The sequence below is a fragment of the Felis catus genome, chromosome A2, assembly GCF_018350175.1.
Source record: "Felis catus isolate Fca126 chromosome A2, F.catus_Fca126_mat1.0, whole genome shotgun sequence".
NCBI classification, from domain to species: domain Eukaryota; kingdom Metazoa; phylum Chordata; class Mammalia; order Carnivora; family Felidae; genus Felis; species Felis catus.
Window position 1 is genome coordinate 26480814 of NC_058369.1, and position 18990 is coordinate 26499803.

General features: G+C 47.6%; 1 protein-coding gene and 1 long non-coding RNA gene across 5 annotated transcripts in view; one reads left to right on the forward strand and one right to left on the reverse strand.

The window, feature by feature from the left end:
• The window catches only part of LOC111559428, a 110998-nt gene that overhangs the window by 50374 nt on the left and 41634 nt on the right, over nucleotides 1–18990 (forward strand). The window lies entirely within an intron of this gene.
• The window catches only part of FAM107A (family with sequence similarity 107 member A), a 53809-nt gene that overhangs the window by 12990 nt on the left and 21829 nt on the right, over nucleotides 1–18990 (reverse strand). The window contains exon 2 of one of the 4 annotated variants that reach the window (XM_006928901.5): nucleotides 10629–10692. In XM_006928901.5, the coding sequence (XP_006928963.1) occupies nucleotides 10629–10692 (64 nt within the window). Of the gene's footprint in view, nucleotides 1–398; nucleotides 581–8102; nucleotides 8249–8568; nucleotides 8723–10628; nucleotides 10693–18990 lie in introns of those variants that run through there. The other 3 variants (XM_003982381.6, XM_045051763.1, XM_003982380.6) reach the window with 3 other exon arrangements.

Sequence of the window (18990 nt, forward strand, 5' to 3'; positions counted from 1 at the left end):
TCTCATAACATTCTCACCGCAGACTGAGGAGGCGGGTACTATTGTTACCCCTTTTCATAGATGAAGAAATTGAGGCTGGGAGGGGCCATCTAATTTCCCCAAATCACACAGCCAGTAAACGAAGGAGCTAGAATCTAAGCCTAGAGCCGACTGATGCCAAGACGTGTCTTCTCTCACTTGTGCCCTGCAGCACTCTGGCCTTTTGTCTTTCAGTAATGAGGAGGATTAAAACCGCTCTACTATGTGGTAGTGGACTTGGGTGGGGGACACAGGCCGGGACCCAAGCTCAGACAGCTCAGCTCCCCTGACAGGCTGCTCCACAGCCCTCCTTCCCTTGCACCTCCTCCCACACTGCACCCAGCTCGACAGCCCGTGAAACAGAAGAGAGATGGTCTTACTTCTCAGTTGCGTCTTCAGGAAGGGACCTCGGGAGCAGTGTGGCTGGGTCCCTTGCTCCACTGGGAAGTCCCAGGCTAGCACGGAGGGCCGCCTCTGAAGGGCGGTTCTTAAACCCCTGGGGATCGCAGGCGGCTGCAACGTGCCAACGAGCGAGTGAGGCAGCTTTGCATTCCTGTTTATTCTGGTATCAATAAAAAGGAACTGTTACTATAGTAACAGATATTTCACTTGGTGCGTGGCCACTTCCACAATGCGGAACACCGTGGCCAAGCCACACGCTCCAGAGGCACAAATAAATACCTATTTTGTCAGACTGCTGAGGAGTAAGGGACATGCCAAGCTTTGTCTGAGCTAGGCAGCTCTCAGAGAGGCATTTCCCTTGTTCCTAATGGGAGGGTCAGCAAGAATGCATTCCAGCACTTGGCCCCGGGAGGGAGGGAGGGAGGGCCAAGCTTCTTGCTGCAGTGGCCAGAGAGCACGGGCTCTGAGGTGTGAAGGGAGGGGGAGACTACACTGGGTCAGCTCGGGGTCTTTCACTGATGGGTCAGAATCTCCAGACGCGTCCTGTACTCCTTACTCTGAGCTCCATCTGAGCCTCAGAGAGGAGCAACAGGGCCACCGTGCACAGTGGCGAGTGTGTGGATAACGGACGTTGATGGGCTCTGGGCCCGAGCAGCCCCTTCTGTCAGCCCCGCTGGGCTCAGGCACCAGCCCTGTCGGCAGCCACTCAGCGGACCTCATTCATTTCTGTGTTTGTCAGATGTGGAGAATAGCCTGGTGGTTGGGAGATAAGGTAGTGAAATAACATTAGTGAAACCATGTAGTCAGTGCTCAGGAGACAGGACTTTTCCTGCAGAGATGGCTGGGCCCTATGTGACCCGAGGCCAGGGCCCCAGCATGTGGCATCATGCCTGGCCGAAGCTGTGCTCCGTAGATCTTGGCTCAGTGTGTGAACGTGGGAATGTTCTGCCCACCTAGAACACATGGAAATGCTGAAGGCTGCCCCGGGTACATACAGATAATGGAAACATTCTCCTGATTTCAGAACTGGTGTTCACTTGAACATTTGGAAGTGTTTTCTAGTTTTGTCATCATCCTTAGTCCCCTAGTGAGGAAGCTGGCATGTGCCAGTTAAACTTGGCTCTCTTCCCACATTTACCTCCTCGGGAAGGGTCTTGGTTGGCTGGAAGGCCATAAGGCCCAGGACATACATCAACCACGGACAGGAACATTCAGAAGACAACCTGTGTCTTTTTTGGCCTATGTTAGTAATTTAACCGACATTTATTGAGTGCCTACTGTGTTCCTGGCAGTGTTCCAAGTGCTGGAGCTACGGTGTGAATGATATCCTAGGGCTTAGGTAACCTGCATTTACGGGTGTGGGGAGCCAGACAAAAAATAAGGAGACAAACAAGAAACTTTGACCTGTAATGAATGTCAGGCTGAAAGTAAGACTGGGTGAAGTGAAAGGGAGGGGCTGAGCTGGGGAAGGGTGGACACTGAGGAGATGACCTTTTAGGGAGGCTGGGTGATGAGAAGGAGTCAGCAACATGATGTCTGTTCCCATACAAGAGCATTCCAGGGAGTGGGAAGAGCCAGTGGAAAGGCCCCAGGGTGGGAATGAACCCGATACAGTGGAGGAAGGCCGTTGGGGATGGAGTGTTGGCATGAGGGGGGACATGGGGCTGGACAGGGAGGCAGGGGGTGGGCCGTGCCTGGCCTGGGAGCCTTGAGCAAGCTGGCCATCCTGGAGCCTCTTCAACTTGGAGGGTCACCAATTCTTGGGTGTAAAACAATTTTCTAGAAACAACATGTGTTCCTTTTCCTTCTTCCTAAATTCTGCTTCTCTTGAAGTACTTTGAATGGTAGCCTCCCCCAGCTTCCCATCCTGCCTCGGCTTAATTTCACTAAATTCTGATGGGTGAAAGACTACCACTAAATTCTTGCCAAACCACTCTTGGCTGCCACATGGTGTTCTGCTGTGCAAAAGACTCTTCTGGGCATTTCCCAGGGCCCACAGTGGATTATTTGAACCAATCTCAGTGCCCTCTGACAGTGGGGAAATAGGAGGGATCCTGAGGAGCTGACAGCTTCTGCTTACCCCTTGGAGAAGACAGAACCCCCTCATCCAGCTTACTCCAGAGGAGCAGACTCTGAGAGTCCCCGTGCCAGTAATGACCTTCATCTCCACTTTCTTTTCCCTTTATTGGAAGACTCTGTTGGCAGCCCCAGAGCAATGGAAAGCCAAGGAGAGCTGGGCAGGCATTGGCCGAGGTTGGGAACCATTTTCCCCAGGCCATTTCCTGCCATTCTTATACATCTTCCAGTAAAGCTCTTGTCACAATCCAGCCTGTGTAAAAACCCACCAGACTCACCCACCAGACTGCCAGGCTGATGGCTGAGGCCTCACCTTATCCTTCTTAGTATTCCTGTCTTAGTACCAAGGTGCTCAATAACTATTGTTGACTTATAGATACCAAAGACATTGATACTTCTGAGCTTGTTGTAGTACCATCTTGATGTGTGTGTGCGTGTGTGTGTGTGTGTTACTGTTTATGAGATCAACAGCTACCATTTCCCAAGCCACACCCATCAGTAAGAAATGATGCTATACTGCATAACAGGATGCAGTCAATAGCATGTCTATTTATTGACTTAAAAAGATGTCTGGTACATGTTTGGTGAAAAATCAAACTTCAAAATCACATATAGAATGATTCTTCCCCTCCCCCCCACCTTTTTTTTTCAAGATAAAAAAGTTAGTATAGTACCTTTTAGTAGAGGACCAATCTGGAGGCATATATCCTGAACTGTTAAAAGTGGTCAGTTCTAGATCAATGTATCTCAAATGTCATTACTAGTCATTATTTGTCAAATGCGTGTTAAAATGGAATCAAAATGGGCCACGCTCCTGGACTGATGTATTAGAACCTATGAGGGAGGGGTCCACTAAAATCTGGATTTTTAACATGTCCCCCTGGGGATTTGTTTATAGCTGGGAGTTTGAGAACCACTATCCTACAGCATAATATTACAGGCCTTTCTCCTTTAGTCACAATATTTCTGTAATGTTTGTGGCTTAAAAACAAAACTAAACTTGGGGTGCCTGAGCGGCTCAGTCGGTTAAGCGCCTGCCTCTTGGCTGTGGCTCAGGTCATGGTATCACGGTTTGACAGCCGCACTGACAGCATGGAGCCTACTTGAGATTCTCTCTCTCTCCCTCTCTCTCTGCCCCTCCCCCTCTTGCTCTCTATCTCTCTCTCAAAATAAATAAAAATGAACTTAAAAATAAAAACAAAAACAAAGCAGGCATTGCATTTGCTATCAGAAAACAATAAAGATTAAAAATTTGAGAAAGAGCAACCTTTGCCAGCCAACTACAGTTATGGTTCCCATCTGGTTCAGTCATGTCCATTGTGCATATTGGAAAACAGAGGCCTTCTGGGCAAATGAGCCTTTTAGGAGTTTACTCCAGGTAATGGCCAAATTCAGCCCCACTTGTGGCCTCCTGCCTTGGTTGGTGGAGCTTTCCCTGGGGACCTTCCCATTCTCCCAAAAGGATGGACTCTGGAACGCCAGGGGCCTGGAGGTCAGAGTTCTTGCTTGGCCCCACTAGAGCTGAAGGGGGATCCCAGAGGTTGAACACACCCCTCCCATACTCCCTTCTTGTCCCTTTGAAGTTTGTCTTCTTGGGATCTTAGAGGAGCCAAAAGGAAGGGAGATGGTGAAGACCTGGAGAGGCAGTCAGGAGTGGGAGCTGGGGAATGTTCCTGCATCCATAGTGGGCTGCGGCTGCAGCTTGCATTAAAAAAAAGAAGAAGAAGAAGAAGCCGCCTCCAAAAACATCTTTCATTTCATTTTTTCTCCCCTTTCTCCAAGCTCACAGGCGCCTGGAGCAGCTTATCTGGGTGCACAAACATCAGACAAGAAGTTCCCATGGCAACTCAAAACTTCCTCCTCGGCCCTGTATTCAGTCTAAATCTCCAGGGTCCCTTTTCAAGGCCTCAATGAGGTTTCTGAGAAGCCACCCACAAAACAACCTTAGGATCCAACCTCTTCCCCACCCCAACACTCAGCTGAAAGGACACAGAGTGGGGGGAGAGACTGTATTGGCAGAAAAACTTGTCATGGGATCCACGGAGAGATTATAAAAGGAATGAGAGTTGCCTTTACAACAAGTTTAAACCAGGAAGAATTTACCCGGTGGAGGGATTTCAAGTGTGCAAACAGGAAAGCACCAGGGAGTGGGGAAAAACTAAGTTTTGTTTCAAAAAGCTGGCTCTGCACTCAGCTGCGGTTAGGCATGGCGAATCTGGTCTCTTAGCTGCAGAGGGGTCCTGGGGTGCCCCCCATCTCCATTTTCACTCACTTGTAGCCAGATAAAAGAAGGACAGCATATCTAGGGATGGGGAGAGGAGTGTGTGTGTGTGTGTGTGTGTGTGTGTGTGTGTGTGTGTGGAGAGAGAGGTCCCTGGGCAGACGATAGCTTGTCAAGCCAAGCAAACTTCTATGACTGCTGGTTTGGGGTTCCCAGATGTAGCAAATAAAAATGCAGTATGCTCAGTGAGATTTGAATTTCAGATAAGCAACGAATAAGGTTTTAGTATAAGCATATCCATACAATCGTTGGATTATATTTACACTAAAATATTATTCATTGTGTATGTGAGGTTTAAATGTAACTGGGAATCCTGTATTTTAGTTTGCAACCCTGCCTGGCAGGCAGGAACGGAGGCTATGGCTGCCCTCTCTGGCTGCAGGGAAGAAGCACAGTGGCTGATGTCCACAGGCACCTGGAGTAGTGTCCCTCTGTCCCTGCTGCAGAGAGATGCCTCCCTCCCTGCTAGGAACCTGGCCTGAGCTCCAGGTAGGATGTAGGTAGTGAACCTCAAGTGGGCCTTTACTACAGCACTGCGCAGCTTACCAGGTATGGCCAAGCGTGAGTTATTCCCCAAAGGTGACTCTTCCAGCTCAGTGGTTAAGAGCATGGGCTGTGGTGTCGATACAGACACTGTTCCTCGCTCTACTGTTGGACAGCTAGGTGATCTTCTGCTTCTTGTCTCCTCATCTCTGATATGGGGCAGACAGTCTTGTGAGGAATAAAGGAGCTACAGCATGGGAGGCCCTTCACACTGACTGTCACAGAGTCTGGGCTCCAAAGTGGTAGCTGTTACTTTGATAATCCATTTAGAAGCAAAAAGATTTTGGGTGCCTGGGTGGCTCAGTCGGTTAAGTGTCGACTCTTGATTTTGGCTCAGGTCCTGATCTCATGGTTCAGTTCATGAGATGGAGTCCCACGATGGGTTTGCGTGGACGGCACGGAGCCTCCTTGGGATTCTCTCTCTCTCCCTCTCTCTCTGCTCCTCCCCCCCCCCCCAAAATAAATAAACATTAAAAAATAAAAACAAAAGGATTTTAATCCATGTGAAAAAAGTGGGATTGAAGACTAGAGTTGGCAGGGGTGCCTGGGTGGCTCAGTTGGTTAAGCGACCAATTTCAGTCACGATCTCATGGTTTGTGAGTTCGAGCCCCGCATCGGGTTCTGTGCTGACAGCTCAGAGCCTGGAGCCTGCTTTGGATTCTGTGTCTCCCTCTTTCTCCGCCCCTCCCCCACTCACACTCTGTCTCTGTCTCTCTCTCTAAAAATAAATAACCATCAAAAAATAAGGAAAAAAAAGACTAGAGTTGGTACAACCTCAGTGATGTAAAACAATGTAAGACAGGCACAAACTATGCATAGCAAAGATAGGAAGGAGACATCTCCAAATGTTATCAGTAGCTGCTTATGGTTAGTGGGATTGTGGATAAAACTTCCCCTTTGTTATTCTCAATTTCTCAAAATGTTAATGGTGAACATGTATTACTTTACCGTTAAAAATTATTTTAAATAATTTGTGATGAAAAATTTTCTAAAAGTGTTATATTACTTGGTGAATAGGACTTGAGGCTACTGTAAACGAAGATGGCTACCATCTTGGGTTTGACTCTATGATCCCATCCTTGGGGACGTCTAAAGGAGGGGAGCTCTTCTTGCCTATCACTAAATGCCCCAGTTAGATCCTCACCCCAACTCTTCCTACTTTTCCTTGTACGAGACAACCAGAGTAGTGCTTCTACAGGCACATGGCCCTGGGGTTGAATCTCAGCTCCACCCCTGATTGGCTGTGTGACTTCAGACAAGTCATGATATCTTCTGAGCCTAAGTTTCCTCACGTTTAAAACAGGAGTTAATAATATTTACCTCCCTGAGAGGAGGGACATATCTGTTGCATTTATGAGTACATCCCTGTGCCTTGCATAGGGCTAGTGCATAATAGTGGTCAGTAAATATTGGTTGGAGGAATAAATGAATCAAGTTGACGAGATGACAGATATACAGCATTTGGCAAAGAGAGTGGCAATAACAAGTGGCCAACATCATTTGCTATCATTATTACTAGTCTCAGGAGGTGTGCAAACTGTGGCATAGATGGGACTAGGTTCGCATGTGTTTTCTACCCCATAGTGGGACAGAAAAGTTCTCTTAGAACCGTGGGCAAGCTGCTTAACCCCTTTGAGGCTCAGTCTCCTCATCTGTTAAATGGGGATGACAATCAGCAGTGACCTTATAGGGTTTATTAAGACGGAGTGAGCCAGCAGTGTTTAGCACAAAATAAATGCTCCCTCCATGAGGCCCCAGTCCAAGGCCTTGCTCCCTCCCTGGCTTGTAGCTGTGTGTGGCTTGGGCAAGCATGTGGCCCCTGAAATGACTCTGATATGCCTGCTATTCTGAATAGGTTGCAGGTGAAAGATGCTGCTTTTGGAATGAGGCTAATGGCTGCGGCTCCAGGTTAGAGGGAATTCAGGGTCTTCAGATTAGACAGCCCCTCCTCATCTTTTCGAGAAGACAGGAACTGGCTGGGAACACTTAGGAGGAGTGCCCTGATTTGCAATCAGATTCATCTCATTACAGAGCTCCTCCCTTTCCGCCTGCCCCAGCTCAGCCAGATTTAAGACGCTCCCCCCAGGAAGGCGCCGCTAGTCCTGAAGTCTTGGCCAGTTCTTGCTTTTGGACTTAAGAGAACCGTTGTTTCAGTGTCCCCAGCAGTAGCTCCTCGTGGGGAACTCCCGGGGGCGGAGCCAGGCTGAGTAAGAAGGGCAGTCAGTCCCAGAACTGACGTCGGGCTGGGGCAGAAGCTCCCGCCAACGGCTCGCCTCGCACCTTCGGCTCCAGGGGTCTGCGGGCAGGACTACTGGGTGGGGGCGTGCTCCTTGCCCATGGCCGATCGTGGCTGTCCCGTGAGCCCGAGTCCCTTGACACTTTCTATTCCCGTACCCCCAGCTGGCAGGGACCACGTTCGGGCCCGATTTTCACCTTCCCTAAACCTCTTTCCAAGCACAAATCTGGAAGGAAACGCTCCGAACGCTCACTGCCGGCATTGCTTTTCTTTTTTCTACGTCTCTAGTTTTCCAAATTATTTTTACAGTGACCGTATACCACGTTTGTTTCATTTTCCTAAATAACAAAAATCTCTTATCGTTCTGGGTAGGAAAGTAGTATGTGCTTATTGCAAATAAGTAAACAAAAAGACAAATAGGAGAAAGAGGAAAAAAAAACCCAAAGCCTTGTCATCCAACGTTTATCCTTGAAAATAACCACCCGTGTGTTTCCTTCTACATGTTTTTCTCTTTACGCGCATATATAGAGAAAACCGCTTTCTCACCTTCCCCTCCCTTGGCTCTCTCCTGCCCTTCGCCCGCCAGTGGGATACCTCGCTGGACGTCACCAGCGGCTATGCCTCTGTGCTTCTTCATGCGGGGCGGCGGGCTACCCGGGTCTCACCCATTTTCCACTCTCCCACGCCTCCACACCCTTCGCGCGCTTAAGAGACCCGCCAGGGGGTGGAACGTTGCGGGACTTAAACAGTTGGGAAAACGAGTGAGTGTGTTTGGGCGGGCGCGCGCGCGTGCTCACACATAGGAATGAATCTACGCGTAGGTCCCCAAAGGGAAGAATGTGGGAGGGAAAGAAGGAATGAAAGGAAAACAAAAGTAATTTAAACGAATGAAACAAGGGAGGAAGGCAGAGAAGTGAAGAAGGACGGAGGTGCCCGGCGGCGGGATGGCCAGGCTGGGCGCCCGACTGTCCTCGCTGAGTGCACGAGGTGGGGTGGCCTTGCCCTCACTTACCCGACCTGAGCAGCACTGCCCGGTAGAGCCCGGTGGCCTCGGCGGGGCCCCGTGCCCGCTCGCCCAGCCTCTGCGCCATGCGCCCGCGCGCCCGACTGCAGTGCCGGCACTGCGGGCCGCAGCGCAGCGGCGGATACTACTCCGGGGGCCGGAGTGTCTCCGCGCCGGTGACGCGAACCGAGGCCCAAACCCAGCCGCGGATCGAGTTACCACGGCGGCCGCAGCGTCCGGCGAGGAGGCGCCGCCGAGGGAGGGACAGAGCTCTGGGGCAAGGGCAGGTATCCCGCTCGCGCAGTGGGCAGGGCGCGGGTCAGGGTCTGGGGCCCAAGGAGAGCCTATATCCTGATTTCTAGCCTTGGTCTCCCACTCACGCTTCTCCATTTCCCTGGCCGCTGGCCTCCTGGAACACTACAAGCAGGTGTGCGTTTCTGAAGTGGCACCCTGGGATCACGTCCTAGCACCACCAGCTTATAACTGTGTGACTCCACCATTTAATTACCTACCCTCGCAGAGCCACAGTTTTCTCACCTGTAAAATGGGAATAGCCACAGTGCTTATCTCACAAGGTTGTGAGATATGAGATTATACATCTACAGTATATGATTATATGTATTACACATAATCTTAGAACAGTGGCTGGCAAAGAACAAACACTATATACTGATATATATATATATATATATATATATATATATATATATATATATATATATACTTTTAAAAAGTATCCTAGGGTGAGTGGCACTGAGAAGCAGGGGCCTTTACTGTAGGAGGAAGGTTGTGGTAGGGCTCCACAAGATTGTTTTTCCCCAATTTGTACAATCCCTTTAACAGCCAGAGATGGGAGGACCAACCAAAGGAGTCCAAAAGTGGAGATTTGGAAGATATAAGAAACTGACAATTTTAATTATCTACTCTGTCTGGTGCTGTGCTAAGTTCCTTCTAAAATAAAAACTACTGTTTATTGTGTGCTTCATGTCCTCTTTCATTCTATCTTCACAACCCTGTGAATTAGGGTCTATTAGCCTTCCAATTTTACAGATGAGGATACTGAGGCTCAGAGAGGTTAAGCAATTTATCTGGGATCACACAGTGTGGAGCTGGAACACAAACTCAGGTATTTTGACCCCAGACATGGGCCACCCTGCTCTACTACCCCTCTGTTATCTCATTTACTCTTCACAAAAGTACTGAAGGGTAGGTATTATCTCCAGTTTGGAGATGAAGACATTGGGGCTCTGGAAGGTGAGGTGGCTTGCTCGTGCTCACACAGCTAGTTGGAGGAACCAAGACTCAATCCAGTTCTCCACCCACAAAACCAGTGCCCCTGAAATCTACAGACCCCTGGAGCTGTCCAGAGTACCAGATGGCCTCTGTTCAAAGCTGTGCCTGTGTGGGCCAGGGAATCTTGAGCTGGCTGTCGGAGCCTCTATCACATGGTACCGTCTCCCTGTGCCCCTGTGTCCTCTCTAGCCTTGGTGCCCCCTAGACCAGCTGCCAGCCAAGTGCTCTCTGGCCGGTCCTTTGCCACTTCCCAAGCCCAGCTTCTGTTGGGACTTGGAGATTTCTGTACTTCTCTGCTCCTTTGTCACCACCCGGGGTCCCAAGGATCCAAGTGGTGCACTTTGATCTTTGGGGACATCACTGATTGGTCAGATTGGTCATATGCCTCATCCACAACCAACCACCATGAGTGCCAGGCACGATTACAGATATTTACTATTGACTATTCCATATCCATTCTTTAGAGGATGAAATTATATATGAGTTATTATTCATCTCCTTTAATCCACTCTTTGATCAAGTATGGTTATGCTCCTTTTAGAGATAAGAAAAATAAGTCTCAAGTGACTTGCCCACAATCACATAACTAGTTAGTAATGGAGCTGGAATTGGAACCCAGGGGATGACAAAACTTTGCTGTGGAGGGGAAGCAAAGACAGCTGTTGAATAAGGTGAGGATTCAGGAAAATTGTGATGAAGTAATGTGCTTTTAAAGAGCAGAAAGAAGGATTAATTTTGGTTGCATCCCTGAGGAATTCTAGGTGGGTCTGACTTACCTTGGCCATTTAGTCTCTGCTTCTCATTTTCATGATGAAATATGGCCTGAGGAGAGTATTCTTTCTGTGAACAGAAAGAAAGTAGGTAGAGGTGAGGACCCTCCCTTCCCTGGCAGGGGAGGAATGAAGTGATATTCATAGGGTTGCTGAGTTCCCACAGGAGGGACTGATCAAGGTTGAAGTCCTCTCCAGAGAAACAAATTACTATAGTCCTTGGAGTGTGTGTGTGCCTGTGCGAATGTGTGTGTGTCCACACACGCACATGCACACATGTTGAGGGACATTTATAAGACATGCTCTTTTAAAAAAGTTAATTTTTTGAAGAACAGCTATAGATTTAGGAAAAAACTGAGAAGATAGTATAGAGAGTTCCTTACATCATGCATCCAATCATTCTGTTAATATCTTATATGTATGTCGATGTACATGTATGTAGGGTGGCAGGTGTGTTACAATTATTGAGCTAATATCAATATATTATTATCAACTGAAGTCCATACATCATTCAGATTTCCTTAGTTTTTACCTAATGTCGTTTTTCTGTTCCAGGATCCTATCCAAGACACCACGTTACATTGAGTTGTCATGTCTCCTTAGGCTCCTCTTGGCTCTAATAGCTTTTCAGACTTTCTTTGTTTTTGATGACCTTGACAGTTCTGAAGAGTACTGAGATCCATATTCTTTTATGTTGAAGTCTTATCCATGCTGTTGCCTCTACCTGAACTACCTTCTCCCTACCTTCCTGGCAAACACCTCTTTCTTCAAGGGCCAATTAAGACTTCAGGGTCTGGTCCTCAAGGTCAGTTCTTAGACATCTTCTCTTCTCTCTCTAAACTCTCATGACTTTTTTTTAATGTTTATTTATTTTTGAGAGAGAGAGAGAGAGAGAGAGAGAGACAAAGCATGAGTGGGAGAGGGGCAGAGAGAGAGGGAGACAAAATTCGAAGCAGGCTACAGGCTCTGAGCTGTCAGCACAGAGCCTGACATGGGGCTGGAACTCACAAACTGCGAGATCATGACCTGAGTCGAAGTCAGATGCTCAACCGACTGAGCCACCCAGGTGCCCTTAAACTCTCATGACTTTAAGAACAACTCTAAGCTGAAGATCCCCACATGCATATTTCCAAACCAGACTTTCACTCTGAGCTTAAACTTTGGCTAACACGCTGCTTGACGTATCCACTTGAAAGTCTAATAGGCCCTACTCACCATGGCCCAAACAGAACTGTTGATCACTCCAACTTCCAACATGTTCCTCCCCTGTCCCCCCTCTTGTCAAGTGACTCCACTCTGGCTCTGTGGCTCAGGCAGCATCCTGGGGGGTCCACTTTGTCCTGTCTTCCCACAAGTGCACAGTCCTCAGATCACCAAGGCATGATGAATCCACCTGCTGACATCTCTTCAATCCATCCAGTTCCAATGCCCCAATCCTACCCCAGGCACCACTGCCCTGTGCCCGAATGCCTGCAGTAGCTTCTCTTCTTTCAAGCTGTTCGCCACACAGATTCCAGGGCAAGTTTTTAAATGTAACTCAGACTCCACTCCTGCCTTACTGAAAACCCGTTGTTGCATTTCGGGACACACCTTCTTCTAGCCTATAAGGCCTTCTCAACCCAGTGCCTCCCTGCCACCCTTTCAAATCCCAACAATCTGTTCCTTCAAAGGTTCAAGGGCTTGTGGTGGTTCAGGTCCTGACACACAAAGGTCCTGACCTTGTGAAACTGGCATTCTAGTGGGGGAGCTAGACAATAAGCATAATGAATAAGTAAAGTAGATAGTATGTTCCAAGGTGATGGATACTGTGGAAAAGAGAAATGAGAATAGGCTGGGAGAAGGTTAGTGGTAAGTGGGGGAGTAGGGGTAATAGGTGGCTGCCCAGAGGGTCTCATTGAGAAGGGGAGGTGTGAACACAAACTTGAAGGAAGTGGGGGAGTTAGCCAGACAGATATTTTGGGCAAGAGAGTTGCAGACGGAGGGAACAGCTGGAGCTAGGGTCCTGAGGCTGGAGTGTGCCAGAAGGTTCAGGGAAGAGCAGGCTGCCAGGGTGGCTGGAGTGGAGGGACGCAGGAGTGGTCACGTGAGGGAAAGTCAGCGGAGAATGGGGGCCACCTTCCTCCACACATCACACTCCAGCCACTGAGAATTCTGCTTGGGTTCCTGAAAGCCCTGATGTTTCTCACCTCCTGCTTCTGCACAAGCCATTGCCTCCACCTGTGCACATTCCCCAGCTCTGCCCAGTTCCTCCTGCTTATCCATTAAATCTCAGCTGAAATGCCATTTCCCCAAGGAGGCCCCCTTAGATCATGTGCTCCAGTACCCCAGACTTCACTTATATGACTCCTCACCACTGAGTTATGATTGTTCGAGCCCCACTTCCTCCACCAGACTATACAAGACTTAAGGGGGAAGACCAGGTTCACAGCTGTCTCCCCAGGGCCTACTCCAGAGCTGGGCTTGGCTTGGATGTGGGATAATGATTTGTTGAAAGAATGAATGAAGTGAATGAATGAATGAATGAATGAGTGAGTGCATCCACACAGGGAGCTCTGGTCTGTAAGGAGAAAGTGGGCAATTCCAGAGAGTAATCCAGGACCAGAACCCAGGGAAGTCCTCTGCTGTCTGCTCAAGGATTATTCAGGGTGCACAGAAGGGGCTGGGTGCTCCCATTTTGAACTCTGCCACCCAGGAGGGCATAAAAAAGGGAGGGTGTCTGGGATTTGGCCAAGCTTCTTTCGTGGTTTTTAACAAAGGGATTAAGAAAACAAATAACTTCATCCATGGAAGAAAGCTCCAGAGGGCTTGAAGGGGATCTGAGCTTCTTCCCACATCTTCCTACAGACCTGGGAAGTGGGGCTGGGGCCCAAGGGCAACCTTAGACTTACACAGCCAGGATTTTATCAGGAGAAGCTCTAAGACCCGGAGTTCAAAGAGTTGTCCCTTGCACACTCTCCAACCTCCCTTGCACGAAAGACTTGTTGGAAAATCAGGCCATCACGTGTCCAGTAACACGCGATGTGATCCAGGCAGATTCCTCTCTCCCTTCAATGACTAGAGTTCAGTGAGCAAGAAAACACTCCACTTGCATGTACCCCCTTGCAAAGGCAAAGCTGAATCAAAAAGCTGCTTGGATCTTTTGCTGATGCATTACTAGTAACTAAGAGTGTTTCCCAAGGACTGTGCTCATAAATACAGCCCTCATTTGCTCACACAATTCAGGGACTGGAAGATGCTGGCTTAGTTATAATTTTGGTTAGTGAACATCAACATACATGATTGCCAGAGGAAATACTATTGTGTATGGAACAACATACCCAACTGTGGCTGGGCAAACTCAGTGTGTTTGCATTTGTATTTCTCCTGACTTCTCCGTTATCCCCACCTGCTTCTTTTTCATGTCTCAATTGTTGAGAGAGTTTTTGGGGGTTGGTCCCTGGGGACGTTCAATGAGCCTATCCTCCAAAGTTTCCTCTTCTCCACTTTGCTACTTTCCCTGAAGGCTGATTCCTCTATTTGAGAAGTGCCAAGGAGACTATGGACCCATCACACATCCTGCTTAGTGTTCCCAATAGGATACATGCACCAGGTAACACTTAAGTGACCTTGCTTTGTTTGTTAAAAATTGAAGTGTAGGGACTCCTGGATGGACCCGTTGGTTAAGCGTCTGACTCTTGGTATTGGCTCAGGTTGTGATCTCGCAGTTTGTGGGTTCCAGCCCTGCACTGGGCTTTGCCAGCACAGAGACTGCTTGGGATTCTCTCTCCCTTCCCCTCTCTCTGCCCCATTCCTGATTTCTGTCTGAAAATAAATAAACAAACATTTTAAAATAAATTGAAGTATAGCACACATACATAAAATGCACTAATTTCAATTGTGTGGCTCAACAAAGTGTTACATATGTGTTCACCCTCAGAGCCACTCCAAGATTGAGATATGAAACATTCCCTGCACTGTAGAAGACTCCCTTGTTCCCCTTCTCAGTCAATGCCCACCTTTTCCCAGAGTAAGCACTAATTCTGACCAATATCACTGTAGATTTCTCTTATTCTAGAACTTCATATGAATGGAATCATAAAATTTAGTCTTTGGGACCTGGCTTCTTTCACTTACCAGCATGCTTGAGATTCACTAATGTTGTTGCCTGTATCAACATCTCATCTGTGGATGGACATTTGGGTGGTTTTCAGTTTAGGCTATGACTAATAAAGCTGCTCTGAACAACTTTCTATGACTTTTGGGGTAAACACAGTGCTTGTTTCTGTTGGGGAAATACCCAGCAGTGGAATGGCAGGTCATAAGATGGGTGAATGTTTACCTCTTGTAGATGCTGTCAACTGTGATTGTATCAGTTTCTCTGTTGTGCTTTTTTTTAAAACACTTTGAGATCACTTCTGTGCACAATCTTTGGGATCGATGGGGGAGCGGAAGGAGGTATCAACAAAATTGCATCTTAGATGAACATAGATGGACCTGAATTTTGACTTTGGAAGAGATGAGGGTAGGACCTCAGAGTATTTGTCCTTGTAACCTGGAGTGTATCAGGTGTGTGTGTGTGTGTGTGTGTGTGTGTGTGTGTGTGTGTAGGCATCCTTTTTTATCCCCCCACTCCACACCATTAAACTCTAAACACCCTGAGAAACAGGAATGTGACTTATTCAGGAATATGTCTTCAGTGTCTAGCATATCCTGGCACATAAATAGGTGCTTATTTAAAAAAAAAACAGTTTAATAATTGTTGCAAATATTTATTGAGCATGTCCTAGAGCTGAATGCTGTGATAAGACTTTACCAATATGGCTTCACTTAAGCCTCATAATAGTCCTCTGAGATTCGGTAAGAGTGGGGCTCTTGTTTTATGGATGAGGAAGAAAGCTGGGGCCTTCAGCAGCTAGGATACAAAGCTGGCAAGTGGCAGTTCTGCGGTTAGCCTGGAGGCAGTGTGAGTGTGTGGTCTTTGCCACATTCACAAACTGAATGTGTGTGTGCTTGCGTGTGTGTGATGGCAAGAGCCTGCACCTCATTGTACAGAAGAGGAAACTGAGGCTCAGAGAGGTTAAGGAACCCTTCTGCATGGAGTCAGCTGGGCCTGCCTCCCTGCCACGCTTTTTTAAAAATATGTTTTTTAATGTTTAGTTATTTATTGTGAAAGAGAGAGAGTGCAAGCAGGGGAGGGGCAGAGAGAGAGAGGGAGAAAGAGAGAATCCTAAGCAGGCTCCACACTGTCAGTGCAGAGCCTGGTGTGGGCTCAAACTCACGAACCCTGAGATCATGACCTGAGCCAAAATCAAGAGTCGGATGCTTAACTGACTGAGCCACCCAGGCACCCCTGCCATGCTAACTCTTAAAGGTGGAATTTTTTTTAATGTTTATTTTTGAGAGAGAGAGAGAGAGAGAGAGAGAGAATATGAATGAGCAGGGAAGGGACAGAGAGAGAGGGAGACAGAATCTGAAGCAGGTTCCAGGCTCTGAGCTGTCAGCACAGAGCCTGACGCAGGGCTCGAACTCACAAACCGCGAGATCATGACCTAAGCTGAAGTTGGAAGCTTAACCGACTGAGCCAGCCAGGCGCCCCAAAGGTGGAATGTTCTTAACATGGACCTTTGGCTTCTGCCCCCGACTCCCATTCCCCACTCCTGAGCTCATGGCCACTGGTTGTCACAGGACCCTCTCTGAGCCTCTGCCTTAGTGCCTCACTCTCACAAAGTCACTGTGCTGTGTGAGGCAACACTGGCCTCCTCCTTGTCCTTCATCCCCAGGGACCAAGAGAATCAAACCTGGCAATCCTTCCTTTGAAGTGCTGGGCACTGCTTGGAGAGGGCCAAACCCTGGGACTCGCTCCTTTCCAGGGGTCCACTTACATCACACTGGTGTTGGGTTCTCAGCTGAGTGCGGTAACCAGGGCACTGTCTTCCATCAAAGGAAGCCTCCGTGGTTCCGGTCTCCAGGGTCTTCTCACTGCTCCATTCATTTCAACCCCTCAGGCCTCGGAGGCCTGGAACTCTGCCTCTCCCGGAACCCAAGCTAAGGCATTGGGCCAGGAGCACCCCCTACCCAGCCGCCAGAAAAGCCTTCCTCTCCTGGCCTGAACTTGGTGGCTGGGCTGCTTAATTATCCTTGAAAGCTCTTAATGTATTTAAACATTTGGAATAACCTAATTGCACACAAGTTTAAAAGTAGCATTTGTCCTTACTGCCCCTCCTCAAGCCCCATCTCACCCCTTCCCCAGAGTTATTACTGTTTTGTTTTGTTTTGTTTTTTTTGATGCTGTGTGTGTCTGTTTTGGTCATTTTCCTGCAGCTTGCTTTTTAAACTCTATCATATGTCTTCTAGATATTTCTATGTCAATACACATAGATCCTCTCGACTATTTTGATCCACTGCAGTGTATAATACAGGGTGATGCCTACAGTTGTTTGTTTGTTTGCTTGTTTTTCCCCAACAAATCCCTTTAGTTGGACATGTAAGTTGTTTCTAATTTATCACCATTACAAACAATTCTGCTCCAAACATCCATGTGTTTACCGCTCCATGCAGGGATGTGGGCGTTTCTCTAGGGCAGACACTGAAGTGTAAATGCCAGGCCAATGCTAAATTTTAGCAGGTGCTACCAAATCACCCTCCAGAATGGCTGTACCATTTCACACGCCCACCGTCAGTGTCTCAGATTACTGGGTTGTCTACACCCTCACTAAGTCTGGGTGTTATGAATCTTTAAGTTTGTCTACTGAAAATGAGTCTATGATATTAGTGGTTACTGTTGTGGGAGGCGATAGTGGTTGAGAAGGGGCACAAGGGGCCTTTTGGGGTGCTATTGATGTTCTGTTTCTCGATCTCAGTAGCAGCTACACAGATATTTTAAATTTCTCAAAATTCATTGAGTGGTACACCTATGATGGATTCACTTTTCTGTATGTATGTTATTCTTCAATAAAATGCTCAAACTGTTTCCTCCCTCCCCCAGTCTGATAGGTGACAAACAGCATCCCACAATCATTTTTTTGGAGGTTGTACCTTCTTTTGTTGGTCCATGGGCCTTCTGGATCCCTTCTGGAATATTTTAGTTCTGGGTCTTAGAGAATGGTTTTTCTGACAGAAGAAAACCTCTTTAAGAAAGGGGAAAAGATACTTGACCCTCTCTGAGCACCAACCATATGTTTTAATGCTCACAGCAGACTTTCAGGATAGATGATGCCATATACCCCAGGAGGCTGGGGCTCAGAGCAGTGAGGTGACATGCCCAAGGTCATGAAATTGTCTGACTGCAGAGTCCTATCCTCCTTGTTACCCTTTAAGCTGCCTAGGTGACAGGCATTGGGCTAACCATACAACAGGCATGATCACAAGTAATCCCTGCAACAGCCCAGTGAGGTATCTATATTGTCATCCCATTTTACAGATGAGAACACAGAGGCTCAGAAAGGTTAAATAACTTGCTCAGTTCATCCTGTTAGTAAGTGGAGGAGCAGGGTGAGCCCAGGTCTGCCTGGCTCTAATGCTGTGATAAGGCAGTTCTATCCAATAGAATGTTCTGAAATGATGGAAATGTTTGATATCTGTGCTGATGATATGGTATCCATGAGCCACAACTGGCTATTTAGCACTTGAAATGTGGTTCATGCTTCTGTGGAACCGAAATTTTAGTCTTATTTAAATGTCATTAATTTAAGTAGCCTGTGTTGGGCAGTGCAACTTTAGAGTCAGGTCAGGAGAAGGAGAAAAACTGTAGGGTGTAAGTGCAGATGACCAAGCAGCTGCCCTTGTGGGAAGCCAGCCAGCCCACCGGGAGGGACCCCCTCCTAGTGGTCCTCACAAAGCCCACACACAGCTACTTCTCTTTTCAGGCACCAGAATCATGCTCTGCAGCAAGAGCCAAAGCTTTGTACTCAGAAGTGGCTGTAACACAATGGAAAACAATGAAATCTTGCCATTTGCAACTACATGGATGGAACTGGAGGGTATTACGCTAAGTGAAATTAGTCAGAGAAAGACAAATATCATATGACTTCACTCATATGAGGACTTTAAGATACAAAACAGATGAACATAAGGGAAGCAAAAATAATATAAAAACAGGAAGGGGGACAAAACATAAGGGACTCTTAAATATAGAGAACAAACAGGATTGCTAGAGAGGTTGTGGGAAGGGGGATGGGCTAAATCGGTAAGGGGCTTAAAGAATCTACTCCTGAAATCATTGTTGCACCATGTGCTAACTAACTTGGATGTAAGTTATAAAAAAATAAATAAATTATAGAAAAAAACCCAGAAGTGGCCATAACAAACCTCTCAACCTAAGACTCCGTTTCCTCATGTATTAGATGGGTATCAGAATAGGGCTAGTTTTAAGATTAAATGAAAGAATACA